Source organism: Lissotriton helveticus, chromosome 9 (genome assembly GCF_964261635.1).
Source record: "Lissotriton helveticus chromosome 9, aLisHel1.1, whole genome shotgun sequence".
NCBI classification, from domain to species: Eukaryota; Metazoa; Chordata; class Amphibia; order Caudata; family Salamandridae; genus Lissotriton; species Lissotriton helveticus.
In genome coordinates this window covers 397,680,317-397,695,295 of record NC_136070.1, presented here as the reverse complement: position 1 = coordinate 397,695,295, position 14,979 = coordinate 397,680,317, and the positions used below count along the sequence as shown (strand labels likewise).

Sequence of the window (14,979 nt, the reverse complement as noted above, 5' to 3'; positions counted from 1 at the left end):
AACAGAGACGTTAAATTAAACTGATTCAACTGGTTTCACCAGACCGTCATAAAGAATGTGCCGTTTTCACTTTTTGAGGGATATTTATTGTAGATTGTATTTGTTTTTGATACAGTTAAATTAGTGAGTGTTTTGAAAGGTATGGTTTTGACATGGCTATATGCAAATCAGCCCGAACTGCCAAGCCATGTCTTCCCTGGACCGGAAACAAGCTTCCGAGGATTGATTCAGATGCTCCGTCTATCACCACCCCCTTTTGTACCGCTTTTGGCCGCCATAAGTGTGGCAGGGTATGCTCAGACGTGAGTCCCTTGCTCACTTTGCCACTGGATTCAAGCAAGCCGGGCTGAAGATGGCTGGAATGCCAGAAACCGGTCCTCGGAAGCTTGTTTCCGGTCCAGGGAAGACATGGCTTGGCAGTTCTGGCTGGACTGTTCCCATGAGGCACAGGGTCGGACTGATTTGCATATAGCCATGTCTGAACTGGGGTGGCAGAGTGGGCTAAAGAACGGTGATGGATTAAACCCAGATCTTTTGACTGGGTCTGAGTGTTTGATTGATTCAGATGCTCCGTCCATCACCACCCCCTTTTGTACCGCTTTTGGCCGCCATAAGTGTGGCAGGGTATGCTCAGACGTGAGTCCCTTGCTCACTTTGCCACTGGATTCAAGCAAGCCGGGCTGAAGACGGCTGGAATGCCAGAAACCGGTCCTCGGAAGTTTGTTTCCGGTCCAGGGAAGACTTGGCTTGGCAGTTCGGGCTGGACTGTTCCCATGAGGCACAGGGTCGGACTGATTTGCATATAGCCATTTCTGAACTGGGGTGGCAGAGTGGGCTAAAGAACGGTGATGGATTAAACCCAGATCTTTTGACTGGGTGTGAGTGTTTGATTGATTCAGATGCTCCGTCCATCACCACCCCCTTTTGTACCGCTTTTGGCCGCCATAAGTGTGGCAGGGTATGCTCAGACGTGAGTCCCTTGCTCACTTTGCCACTGGATTCAAGCAAGCCGGGCTGAAGACGGCTGGAATGCCAGAAACCGGTCCTCGGAAGCTTGTTTCCGGTCCAGGGACGACGTGGCTTGGCAGTTCGGGCTGGACTGTTCCCATGAGGCACAGGGTTGGACTGATTTGCATATAGCCATGTCTGAACTGGGGTGGCAGAGTGGGCTAAAGAACGGTGATGGATTAAACCCAGATCTTTTGACTGGGTGTGAGTGTTTGATTGATTCAGATGCTCCGTCCATCACCACCCCCTTTTGTACCACTTTTGGCCGCCATAAGTGTGGCAGGGTATGCTCAGACGTGAGTCCCTTGCTCACTTTGCCACTGGATTCAAGCAAGCCGGGCTGAAGACGGCTGGAATGCCAGAAACCGGTCCTCGGAAGCTTGTTTCTGGTCCAGGGAAGACATGGCTTGGCAGTTCGGGCTGGACTGTTCCCATGAGGCACAGGGTCGGACTGATTTGCATATAGCCATGTCTGAACTGGGGTGGCAGAGTGGGCTAAAGAACAGTGATGGATTAAACCCAGATCTTTGGACTGGGTGTGAGTGTTTGATTGATTCAGATGCTCCGTCCATCACCACCCCCTTCTGTACCGAAATCTATGGGCACTCTGTGGTTGAACTTTGGTGGCGTCCGAGTCTTTGGGCAGGGGGTTGTCTTCATCATCATGTAGCTGATACTGACATGGTAGAAAAGAGAAGTCTCTAGCATTCAACTCTGCCAATTGCCTGCTTCTGCTTGCTTATGACCTCTGCATCATGCCTTGGAAGGACCCCTTCCACTGTCCCTGGCAACCTTTGCGACATTCTCGACGAGGGTCCGCTCTGCTCACATGGCCCTACCTCAGTGCACCGCAAGTCACCGTCCCATGCCGGTGTGCGTGTGCCGGCCGCAGTGCATCCGGTGCCACTAACTCTGTGCTGCTCAAGTCAGGGACCATTGCTGTTCGTACCTTGTACTGCTGATTGTCTGATCACTGTTGTGGTTGTTGCAAGCACCAACCAACCCCTGAGGGGTGGGTTACACTACCGAACACCCATCCAGCACAGGCATCACTGGACATGTAACCCTGGAAATAAAAGGGGCAGGGCGCACGTGCCCACAGCCAGTTCCACAAACTCACTCAGTGTGTCCGTGTGGTCATTATGTATGCATGAGGGACCGGGGCCATTGCACATTACATTGTGCTGTGTAAAGCGGGGGCAACCATGTCACCGCAGGCAGTGGTGTGGGACATGTAACCGTGTCGTACCTCCCTGTGAGCGTAAACGGGGTGCTTAGGCGTACGACAGTACAGCGTAGGGGTGTGGCACCTCCACACGTGGATCTGGGTGTGGTTAAGTGTAGGCCTTGCTAAGGATGTGGATGATGCATGTGTCTCTGTTGTAGTGCCTGCACCATCCATCCCGCAATAGACAATGTTGCTATGTGGCATGCCCTCGGTGTGCGTGCTTGGTCGAAGGGGTACATGGGGGAGGACATGCCCGTTCTGGGTCAGGTATCACATAATACAAACTGTTGTGTGTGTCGCTATAAGTGCAGCATGAGCCAAAGATCTACCCTTAACTGCTAGTCGAGTTCAGCCCGGCAGATGCTCTACATCAGTGTCAGCCCTGTCCTTACAATGAGCCTACACACATGTGGCAGGCCACCTTCTGCGCACATCATCACTTTGTCGTAGTCAGGCTTGCAGACATGCGCAGACAGGCATGACAATGGTGTGCTGTAGGAGTGCAAGTGATGCAACCATGCTGCGCACACTAGTGACTATTTCTCGGGGGGTAGGGAGGTGCAACAGTGAGGTTACGTAAGACACATTGATACCACTCATTTGCAACAAACAGTTCATGTCATACACGAACCACTAAGTCACACATATCACACACCAATGAACCAGTGAGCCTGCCAACACATCATGCAGTACGTAGTCTTGACTCATGTCTCTCTGCACTGTCACAGGTGACCAAGAATATGCACTCTGCGCTTGGATGATGACACCCCTCCGAGCCCCGAACACACAGGCCCAGAGGCAGTACAATTTGGCCCACAAACGCACTAGGGGCATCGTGGAGTGCACATTTGGCGTGTTGAAGTCACGTTTCAGTTGCCTGGACGTCACAGGTGGAAGGCTCCTGTACAGCCCAGACATCATGTGCAAGATGATTGTTGCATGTTGTGTGTTGCACAACATATGTGTACGCAGCAAAGCCCCATGGATACAAGTGCCTGATGCACCAGACGATGATGATGAAGATGAAGCAGGTGGACCACACCCCACTGCAGCCGCAGCAGGAATAGCCCATAGGGGCTACCTCATTGACAATTTCTTCTCTGGTTGACGTCACATTGTGGTGTTCCTTAGCAATAATGGGACAGTACGAGGACTGACCACAGGACCAGAATGTGCAAATAAATGCATTCCAAGACACATTCCCTGCGTGCATTGTCATTTGTGGCCTACAAATGACAACCGGGCTTCTTTTGGGCTCTGATATGTGCCGCCATGATGCAGGAATGCCCTCTGTGACTCAAGTCCCATGACATGGGCGACATGCACGTAAGGGGGAGTCACTGCCCATACATTAGTCCATGCTTTCATTATTGTTTGATCATGGAGATGGCACGTCGGTGTGCAGGGGGTGTGGATTGTCCCTCTGCAATGTGAAGAGAAGATGCGGTTTCACAGTGAGTTCTATGTATGTTTCCGCATGCATGTCAATGTACATTGTGGCTCTTTGTAAGGAAATGCCTATCTGATGTGGGACAATGGTCATTTGTTCTGTGTCACAGCTGTGGGGTTGTGCTCGTACCTTGTCATCTCACAATTTTTTTACCCTGCTTTTATGATGCATTTTCCAGCCTGACGCGTGGGATTTGTAGGCCTGTTGCTGGTTTCCGGTGCTTTTTGTATTGTATTTGGCCTCATCGCAGCTTTTTTGCGTTCGTGTTTCACATTTTTGTCGCATTGAGTTGGTTTTACCGCAGTCATTTGACGCGTTATCGCGAGACTATCGCATGGTACCGCCATGTTGTGAATACTTGGTTAACACAACGTAATTTTCACGCAATAGACTGAGATGTTGAAAGTTGCGTTAAGCTAATTTTGCAATAGTTTTCACACATTCTTGATATAAACCCCTTAGATTTTGTGACTTCTGCAGTCATGGGTTATTTAGTCTGCTTTGACCTCGACATGGGTTTTTGCTTTCCATTAATTCCTATACACGAGTAACCATGGCAAGTCTTTCAGCCTTCTTTGAGTTGAGACCTAAGTTTTGCAAAAGTGGCACTTTATTACTCAGGCTCTCATTTAGCTTTTGGGGTTATTTTCGCCATAAGTGCTTCCACTAAGAGAGACAGCTTCTACGAAAGGCGGTCTGCCATGTCACTGTGGTGCACTTGTCATATGCTTTTTATTTTCAGAAATAATTACGAATCATAGGTCGAAAGTACCTTAGATAAGATTTGCCTTTGACCATAAGCAAACCAGTAGGCATTTGGCATGCAGGCTGCTGGTCAAAGGTTATATTGATCGCTGAGCCAGCGAATTCTCCGGCATGATGAACCTGGCAGAACATTCACCTCTGTATGACCTTAGTCAACCTCAGGTTTATGGGACATAAGACCTGTTGGTTTATGGCGGTTCCAAGCTTTGCTATCTCCTAAATGACATCTGTAGTCATTTATTGTGATGTACTTTGTTACTTTTTAAAATTATTCTGAATCTGGTTTCATTTGATTGTGTTGCATTTATTAATGCTCCAGTGATTCTCTTGAGGCTTAGCTTTTTGCTGAGGATTTTATCACAAACTGAGACCTTCAAGAGAACCTGTTCATCTACTATATTGGCTACCCAAACGAATCAGGGATTGGCTGCCAGCCTAAGGTCATTGACATTCCCTCCAATCCTCGAACTCTTCACGAAGAAGAAAATGCATGCAATTTAAATCACATACATTCCTCCTTTGATGGGGGCCAATTGGAGCAGCAATGGCAAGTCCAGCATCAAGCTCTGGCCCTACATTAGTTCTCCCCAACACAGACAATGTTTACGGATGTTCATAGATTCGTTTTTCTTACTCATTTTTTTATTGTCTCAGTTTCTATACACAGCGTATTTATTTGTTCTTTAAAGATATCCTAAAATCTGACTTTTGCTACTGTATAATCATAAATGATTCCACCAAACAATAGTAGTAACAAAGCCTGGAAACACAATTTGATTTTGGTGTCTGTCATCTGCTATAATTTGCAGTTGATTTGATCTTTTTATTTTGGTATCACTGTTTGTGTACTTTATACAATTCATGTGCCATCTCCAGGCATGTTAACTGACTACACTTCACATACTGAATTATCTTCTGAAAAAGTACTTTTATTTCGACAACCAAAGAGTATATGTATATGTTCTGATGCACTGAACCTCAATCTTACACAACTCTTGCCAAGCTAGCCGAGCTGAGAGATGGGCGCATTGTAAGCGATCTCCTCTCGGATGCCAAGAAATACACTAAATATTATGCACACAAAGAGCTCCTGGAACTGGTAACGAATCGGATCATACGTGGGATACCTCTGGCCTTGTCATCCTACTGCTCCGTGGCCCTGAAAGATTCTGCCGCCATTGCGAAGAAACGAGTCGCAACTGGGCCTGGCGGGCAAAAGCGAAACCTGAGTACCAGAGAGCAGTATGCGGCTAAGCCGTGACGTAGTGCAGGCACGCCAGCGAAGGTGGGCCCGGATGGGCCTGGACTGGGGCGAAATCGCCAACGACCTGAAAAGCTTGCCAGCTGCGGCGGAACCTCCATTTCCCCTGAAGCGCTTGGCTGGTGCCTTCGGATGCAGCAAGAGAACGGAGAAGACGGTAAGACGCCACCACGGGAACCGCCGCCATATCGCTCCGGATTTGTGGACTGCAAAGTTTTTGTAATGGCTGTTTGGTGGGTGGCTCGGTGCACAACACATCGGCCCTGGGTACACTTTGCTGCCAACATAATCTACAGCGTGGGGAATTGATACAGCGATAACCCACAAAGATCTTTAAGTGAGTTGGCCTGATGGGTAGGTGTATTGCCGCGCCACAGACTGGCTATTGGTAGTGAACACTATGCGCCTGTACCGTACTGCGGCCTTTTCACTGTGGGCCATTCTGGGCCCAAGACCGCTTCTTGGGGTAGAATCAAGAAGCGGTGAACCACTTCACTAACTGTCTGTGCCTCAGGAGAAGAGTAGCGATGCTTGGGGAGATATTGTTGGTGACGCTGTGATCTTGCACTTGTGAGCTGGAAACTGATGGACATAGAGGTTACGCATAAAAAGTGAGTCACTCTATACCTCAATATATGGGCCAACCAGGAACAAAGCTATAGCTGTAGACCAAAGGATGGGGGCTTTGGGAAGAGCTGAGGGGCCTCTTTGAGGTGAATCGCTGCCAGCGAATAGCCTCCTGCCTGCAGAGAAGTACCCCTCAACTACAGAATTAAAACTGACACGCATCTGAGAGAAAGGGGTCTCCGTCGCTAAGCAGGCTGTTCCTACTGGTCGCATGACACGCAATATTAACGGTGAGTGCCTGGGCTCCTTAGGTGACTTCTATAGAGTAAGTCTGCAGAAGGAGGCAACACTTGACACCAGAGGGGCATCGCGGTCAGGTGGTCTGAGACGGGGCAGGAGGCAAATTGAGCACACTAAGCGCAAACAGCATACGGAAGTGAAACGAGGAATGCCATTTGCCCATACTGCTTCTGCGCAAGGAGAGGCCCAGCAAGACCATCGGAACAGCACTGCGTGCCCACCGCTGCAACACAAACCCGAGCATGTACTATCTGATCTTCACTGGGAAAAGGCTTTTTTTCCATTGCTGACTCCGCTACAACAAACACTTTGGGCAAACCGGATAGAAACCAGCCCAAGCTTAATTTTGATTAGTCCAAAAAAACAACAGAAACCAACATAGACGATCAACACACGCCAACGCAGACAACGGCATCTGCCAGCAATATCACAAATGGCAATGTGCGGGTCATGTTCTCCACTATCCAAGCTGCCCTCACAAAGATTGATGGTAAGGTTGACTCTCTCACATACAGGATGGACCGTATGTTGGAAGGTATGGACCGACATATAGAGTGGATAGATATGGCCGAACGTTGAATTTCCGAAACTGAAGATGCCCGTAACAAAATGGAAACCAAAAAGGGTAAGATGGATAAACAACCGGCAGTGTTAACGGCGAAAGCAGAAGATTTAGAGGAGAGATCCCGCAGAAGTAACATGCGCTTGAATGGCATAGCAGCAACAAGAAATACGGGACCCATGGAGCAATATGTAGAGCGGCTGCTGATCTCTTTCCTGAGCAGGGACAGCTTCTCTGATGTCTTCATAGTTGAAAGGGCACACAGGTCCTTAGCCCCACCACCAGCAACGGGCGCTCGACCTAGGCCCGTTATTGCCACGTTCTTGAATTATAGGGACGGAGATGCTGCCCTCAGAAAGGCCTGCAAGCTGGCTGCTTTGAAACATGAGGGAATGGAGATCTCTCTGTATGCTGACTTTACGCTATCAATCCAAGAGGCCAGGAAGAAATTTGATCTGGCCAAAAGGAAGCTTCGGGACCTAAATATCAAGTACGCAATATTGTACCCCACCAGACTCAAAGCAATTGAAGATGGCAAATCCAAGATCTACAATGAACCTAAAGACATTCTGAAATATCTCCAGCAGAAAGGTTCACAGAGCGCAAGAAGGGGATATCCAAGAGAGCGGCAGGAAGAACAAGCAGCTACATCAGACGTGCCATTTTAAAGCACTCAGATAAATGCTAGAACAATGAGGTACTTAAGTGCTACTATATCATAGAGCAGGAATACACGGTCTGAACCCACAACACAGACTGGACTTGCAGGTATCTGTGCAATGCCCGGAGGGGTAGGGGTTACTGGCAGAAATACGCTCACTTGTGAAGTGGTCATGTGTGGGGGTTGTAGAGATTGTTAATCATTTCATATGTACCAGTACTAGACCCAGACAGGCTGATGACACTGCCTATTGTCCTCCGACAGACGACATCACTGACGTAAGTGATGCTCTATACTATAATCAGTAAACATCGCTGGATGCTATGACGTGCATTGGAATTACAAAATGGCATCCTCCTTGCAACTATTGCAAGGGTATCTGAGTTGGGCAGCTCCCGCCATCTAGTGTGTACCACACAAATTTGTTTGTTTTCTTTTCTCGGGATGTATATTAGGCGTGCGTAAACTCAAGTTAGCTAGAGGAAGGACATTTCTGGCATTTGCACTACTGTTTGCTAAGCGGCACTTAGCTATGTGCTGGGGGAGCAAAAGTCCCCCAAGACTCAAAGATTGGATCACTGATATGATCTACTGTAGAGAGACACTGAAGATATATGTAGAGGGAATACCACAGGCTTCTTAAAACTTACCATTCTAATAAAAGCTGATGGAGAACCTCATTCTTCTGTTTGTTCTTTACAAGTAATTGAAAATGTCCAAGTAAGAAGCTGCAATACAAGAAACCAAAAGTATACTTCAACAGGCATGCAGGTAAGTCTTCAGTATTTAATACTGTACATTTATACTACCTGACATTTGACACATTATGAGCAAAACATTGGAGATAACAGCATGCTTGAACCCTTCAAAATATTTCTAAGGCCTAAAAGTCCCACAGGGTACTGTGTAGGCTAGAATGTGACTGTGTACTGAGGGCAACAACCCTATCTTAAAATACGCGACAGGTGGGGTGGCTCTAATACACTCGATCAAACCCGGACCACCTGCAGCAGTTGATTGAAGCCAGTAATCTTGACCAGTGCCAACACAAAGTTAAACAAAATTGTAGCGGATAGAGTTGAGGTACCTGTATGGAAGTGAACGTGCAATATGTACAGTAAATCAGTCAGTCAGCCTTCATAGAAAAATAAACTATCAAATGATAGGTAGCCATGATTGGTATTGCTTTTTTAATTCAAATTAATGTTTAGTCCAGGTTAAAAACACTAATACATAAATGTACTGATTATTTGAAACTCTATATAAACTATTCGATCACAAACGTTCCGAAAAAAAATAGTATACTTGATTACTCTGCTGTAATCATCATAATGTGCATAATCAATGTAAAAGACATTTATGTATTTAATCCTAACGCAACAACATGCAGTACATTGAAACGCTATATTTTGAAAGGATCTCTTGCATAATGAGGAGCTCCTCTCTTTTATCTTGATGCTATACCAAATCCCATCAATCTCAAGTGAAGGAAGCCGATCAAAGCTAATCATCATGTAATATCAAACGTTAAGACAGCACTTTAACAGCACTTCATATGCTCATTATCAGTATAATGGGTACAATAGTAACAATGCATTGTTTAGCACAAAGTGAAGACAAATCAACTTCACTAAACTAAATGCGTACAATTGTTCGCACCACAGCTTTAAATATTAGTAGTAACAACTGAGTCATAGTAAACTAATTTGAACTTCGACTAATAAATAAATAAGTTTCAAAACTCAGGTTTGCATAGTTCCAGTCACTTACTCATCATTGTCTCTGATGAAATACAATTTATGAGGCTAGTGATCTGCTTAAGAAGAAATGCCATATTAATATCTAGAAGGGTTCCTCAACCGGCTAGATATTATTTTCTAAATTTAGATTAATGAGTTCTGAGAAGGCGTTCACCCTCAATCGTAGGAGCAACCGCAAATTGGTCGCCGCATCACAGGCAACTGTAGTTGGGTACAGTAATTTAAATGGCGGTGGCATTGCCAAGCGAAGCATTAATTAGTAGTCTTGGTGATTAACCATTGCTAATCATTGCTACTCACTGGTCAACTAGGAACACATTTGTACTTCCATTAAGGGCACAATGTCAATTTCTTGTCAAACAGAGCGCCAGGTATATAACAACAGCAATGTTTAATTTATTGTTTGATTTTATTTAAAATCATACACTATGTAAAAACAACAACCGATGTTAAAAAAAATTACATTCAGGATAAAACATACTCATTATATTAATTGAAAGCATCCACCGTTTAAAATGTAGGAAATCTAAATAGTGCATATCTTATTGTGCAAATTCACTATTAAATATGTCCTGTTACATCAAATCCTCAGAGTCCAGTTTCTTTTTTATCTTTAGTATGAATTTTACAAATTCAGAGTTAAAAACTATGTTAGTTGATTTTAGACATCTTATAAGCGCTTGCCTGCAAGTCTGTATGCCACAGGTGTTAAAATGCCAGTTAAGTATCGCTTCTCTTTCTTCCTTCAACTTTGGGCATATGCAGATGAATAATGTTGTCTTCTCCTTACTAGCTAGGTATTTTTAACTCACACTAATTACCACTCCACCATACACCGCACCACACATAGTTTCAAACAAAAGTGCTCCTACGTATCCTTCGCAAGTCGCAGCACGCCCCAAGCAGTAGATGCTTGGGAAGCCCCAATGATGAAGCATGTCACCTAAGGGCAACCTCTGGTGAGTGAGGGGACTAAAGAAAAGAATTTTCTTTTCCAAACAGGCATACCTAATTGGGAAGACCTGCTATTACTTCACTGACAGGCTAGCTTCTTACAATCCCATGACTATGGGTTATATTATTAAAGTTTAGAATCAAGAGGCGGAGCCTTTGCCTCTTTCTCCCTCCTTTTTGATTATTGTCTAACAGCGAAAGGTGCGGGAGTTCCTCCCTTTGAGACCACACACTCACCTACCCGCACACTACATCTGACAACATGGCTGAAAAAACTGTCCTAACATTTACTGATGAAGAGATAGAACGAATCATATCCTCCATGACACCTCTAACTGAGACACCTATCAGAGACAGTAATGAAGCAACACAATGTTGGGATGAGCTCACAGAGCTCAAAAGGAACCAAATCAAGACCATCATTCATGGTATCATGATGGCAGAGTACTTCAGAATTAATGCAGCTCCAAGGGGGCTTTTGGTGCGAAATGAACCATTTATTTTTCAGCAGGACAAAGAATTTAAGAGAGATTGGTCGCTAATCTCTTGGCATTGTACCAGGGATTGGTTGGTGTTGATTATAAAAACAGCAACACGCCTCTCAAACGCAATGAAAGACAAAATACATACACTGGAGGTCAAACTAAAGACCTGTCAGACGCCAGCTGAACTAAAGAAACGACTGGAAGAACTTAATAAAACTGAGACGGAGTTCGAAATTTCACTGAAAGACACAAAGTACCAAAAATTCAAAAAAGTTGGAAAAAATTTCAGTCACGAAAAAGCGTACCCATACACCAGAGATGATTACCAACCTTCTGGAAGGAATCCGGGGTACAACACGGACACGGACGGATCATATACCAGCTCCAATGATTCCGATAACAGCTCAGGAGGACGCAAACATCAGAGAGGACGACAAACATTCAGGTGAAGAATACGGAACAGAGGCCAAGGAGGGTACGGATGGCCACCTTACCAACCCCCATTTCATAATCCAGCATTTTTCTATGGTCCACCACCATTCCCCCAACAACAATTCCCTTATTGGGAACCACAAAACGATAACCCTCAACCTCCCTTTTTAGGAAGGGGCCGAGGCCCACAAAGAGGAAAAACAAAAAGAGGACAACAAGTGCAATGGGCACAGCCATTGGAGACTGCCAGGAGTCACACGCGGAGCATGGGCCCACCGGAACAACCGAACACCAGCAGCCACAGAGTGTAGTGGTTAATCTATCTGACTCAATCCTAAGTAAGGTACAACTTACAGTGCTTGAAAAGGGCCTGGACAAATTCCAATTGAGCTGCAAACTCAACAAATTTATCAGAAAATTGAAATTAAGAATTTTCTTTGAAAACAAACAAAATATTGAAATGGATAAGGCTGACACAGAGCTACGTCCAAAATCCACTTTTACCCCCCCTTCAACAACTCTCCCAGTGGAAATACTTACTTTCGAAAAAGCAGTACTAAAGGAAGTGGCTGACCTTGACCCAACTACGATGAAGGTGTTCCACAACACTTCAAGGGAAGAACAAGAAGTGATAAAGATACTGGCCAACGGGGCGGAGCTAGCCCGGTAGCATAATGGCTGCCTGAGCCCGGAGCTCCTTGCAGCCATCTGAAAATTCTTCAACTATCCTGCAGCTTAGGTGTTGGTGAGAGACACTGATGTGCCCCCACGACATCTGAAGAGTTCCGGTGCCGGCAGGGACGCTCGTCCCGCTTCTAAAGCGCCTGGTGGCGTGAGCGCGGGAGGCGAGGTGTTCTTCGGCGCTGGGCTGCTGATCCCCGGTGTGTGGTGCTCTTGGAGGCCGGGCTGCGTCCTGCAACGTGCGGCGCGCTGTTGCCCTAGGCCCGAGGGGGGAGGGGCCAATACGGAACGCTCCCGGCGGGAGTGCTGAAAATTGCAGCCGAGAGGGGCGCAAGACAACGGGAGAGAGCTACGGCGGTGGACAGGCCGCTTGTGGGCACCCGACGGAGTGAGCACGGAGGAGGAGAGAGGTGAGCCCTCCACGACGAGGAACAGAGCATGGGCCCCCCCCGAGAGTATTGGCTGGAGGCTGCATGGTGCGCGAGGACACACGGGGCAGCTAGTCGTCTGTGGCCCTGTACCCCCTGGTGACAGACGAGTGAGGGAGTGGAGTGAGCAGGGTGTCTCCGCGACCATTCCCGCCTCCTGCAAGCGCCAGGCTGACCAGGCTGGAGAAGAGTGCGGAGCCATACGAGAGACTTGATTCCACCATAGTGGCCTGGTGAGTGGAGGTGCGGGGCATACCAGGCTCACGGGTGTGCGCTATTTGATTGGACTGGGCAGGAGAAAGCCAAGAGGAGCGAGTTGTTGCTAGTCAGCCGCAGGACGCTGTGGGTGCAGTGAGACACGCAGCAAGCGAACGGGGCGGCAGGACGCGAGGGGTTTCGCTGGGGGATCTGTGAGGCCGGCGCTGGAGTGGCATCTGCTCACTGGCATACAGGAGACCGAGATAGACTGTGCCTTGGTTTTAGGCGGCAGACACCCAAGGTCGCAATGGGAAAAGGAGACAAAACACAATCAAAGCTGGTGTTTGAGTAATGAAGATCCAAATCGCAAGACCCTGGACCTAGCGAGGGTGCTGGAGCGCTATGTCCAGCGCAAGAGAACGCAGAAGAAGACATAAGGTCCATACTCAAGTCCATGGAACTCTCTTCATACCCCGATTTTACCACACGGATGGAGGAGGCCCGCAAGCATTTTGGGCCACTGAAGAGGCAACTTCGAGAGATGGAGGTGGACTACGCGATGTTATATCCGGCGAAGCTGAGGGTGAATCGGCAGGAGATATCTCACATCTTTACAGACCCTAAAGTCAAGAACTGGGCGAAAGAACGGAAGAACAGTCCGGGACGAGAACAGCAGGACGTGTCTGAGGAGGCTGCGCTGGAGGAACAGGACTGATCGTGTAACAGACGATGTTGGGTAATGTGTGACTATAATAGAATGCGCTGGAGGGGACACTGTGTTGCCAGGTAGGAGAGATGAAAGTAGTACTCATCGTACTGTTTGAGATGAGCAATTACTAAACAGAGACTTAGGATCTGGAGGAGGCTTTGAGTATTCGCAGGGGTCGCTGAGTATTGGTTGGGACTACTACAGGTTCATGTTATGCACACAGTAGCGGAGGGTCTGGGGGGTTGTGGGGCGACCACGGAGACAGTTAGCCGGGGTGTTATTTCACAATATGCTGTGGGGAGGTGTACGTTGATCTGTAGAGATTGGGCGATTTATAACCTAAACTGGAAATATGACTGGGATGGCACACAAGGGCAGGGCCAGTTACTCTGACTGGTGGTACTTATTGTAGTAGGGAATGTTGGGCTACCTCCACTCACATGTGCCTTGCACTGTTGCTGTTTCTGCTCTGGAGGGGTTTTCGGATAGGGGGTTGTTGAGGGTGGGAACAGGGATATGACTTACATGCGGCCATGTTGGGGGAGGTCTGCAGTGGGAGGGGGGTAGCGGAGGGGTGGGGTAGGTGGGAGGGAAGGTTGTTACAGCTGTTGGGTGTTCTTTGAATGTAAGCTGCATGGCACGTCACTGCATGCACTTGCTCACTTCACAATAAGTCTTGTTTGCTTGGATAATGGTACGCGACCAGCAGGAGGAACGGGAGAGAGGGAGGGAGTTACGGACGTTAACATGGAATGTTAGAGGTTTGAATGATCACCGCAAGCTCCGGAGGGTGTTGAGTTATCTACATATGAGCAAGTAGTGTCTGCATGGAACATGCAGGGACATCCCCTGGTAAGGCACTCCAAAAGAGGATCAAATAATTGATTCCAAAGTTTCTTGGGAAATTTGTAGAGTTTTAATGTTCAGAAATAGTGCGATCAAATTTTCTCAATGATATTAACTCATATCAATGGTGATAGTTAGATGCATACATATCAATATTGTTGAACACGAACTCCAATGCATTTCGGGCGTTTAACGCCCTTTATCAAGGAGAGCTGAAAGAATGAAAACGAGCCCAAATTAGGAAAAGGAAAACGAATAAAACTAACATGATGATAGAACACAAATGATGAGGGGCAATAATAACCGAGTGTGCTCAGGTGGCACGGTGCGTTAATAATGTGAATGAAAAAAGGGTATGGATGGTAATACGCGCGTATGTAATGTGAATACTTGATTAAGGGAAGTGCAGGGTAAGTGAAAAAGGAGGTGCAGAAGGTGAAAGGCATTATCTACCGCGTCGTGATGGACAAGTGCAAAGACACGTAAAGATAGCGTGGTGCATGAGCGATGAAACAAACAGAACTAACTGCAGAACAGTCGTGAAGCAAAAGATGAACAAAAGGGAAGGTGAAGGGGATGTGAGACATTAATTACCGCGTCATGGCTGGCAAGTGCTAGAAGCGCGTTAAAGACGCGTGGTGCTCAAACGCTAGATAAGCGAAACTTACTGCAGTCGAGTCACGA

The 14,979-nt window shown here is 47.0% G+C and overlaps 1 protein-coding gene across 1 annotated transcript in view; it reads right to left on the bottom strand.

The window, feature by feature from the left end:
- LOC144781358 (cholesterol 24-hydroxylase-like) overlaps window positions 1–14,979 on the bottom strand; it is a 394,520-nt gene that overhangs the window by 360,320 nt on the left and 19,221 nt on the right. Inside the window, exon 2 of the mRNA XM_078660146.1 lies at window positions 8,453–8,530. Within this exon, the coding sequence (XP_078516272.1) occupies window positions 8,453–8,530 (78 nt within the window). The remainder of the gene's footprint in view (window positions 1–8,452; window positions 8,531–14,979) is intronic.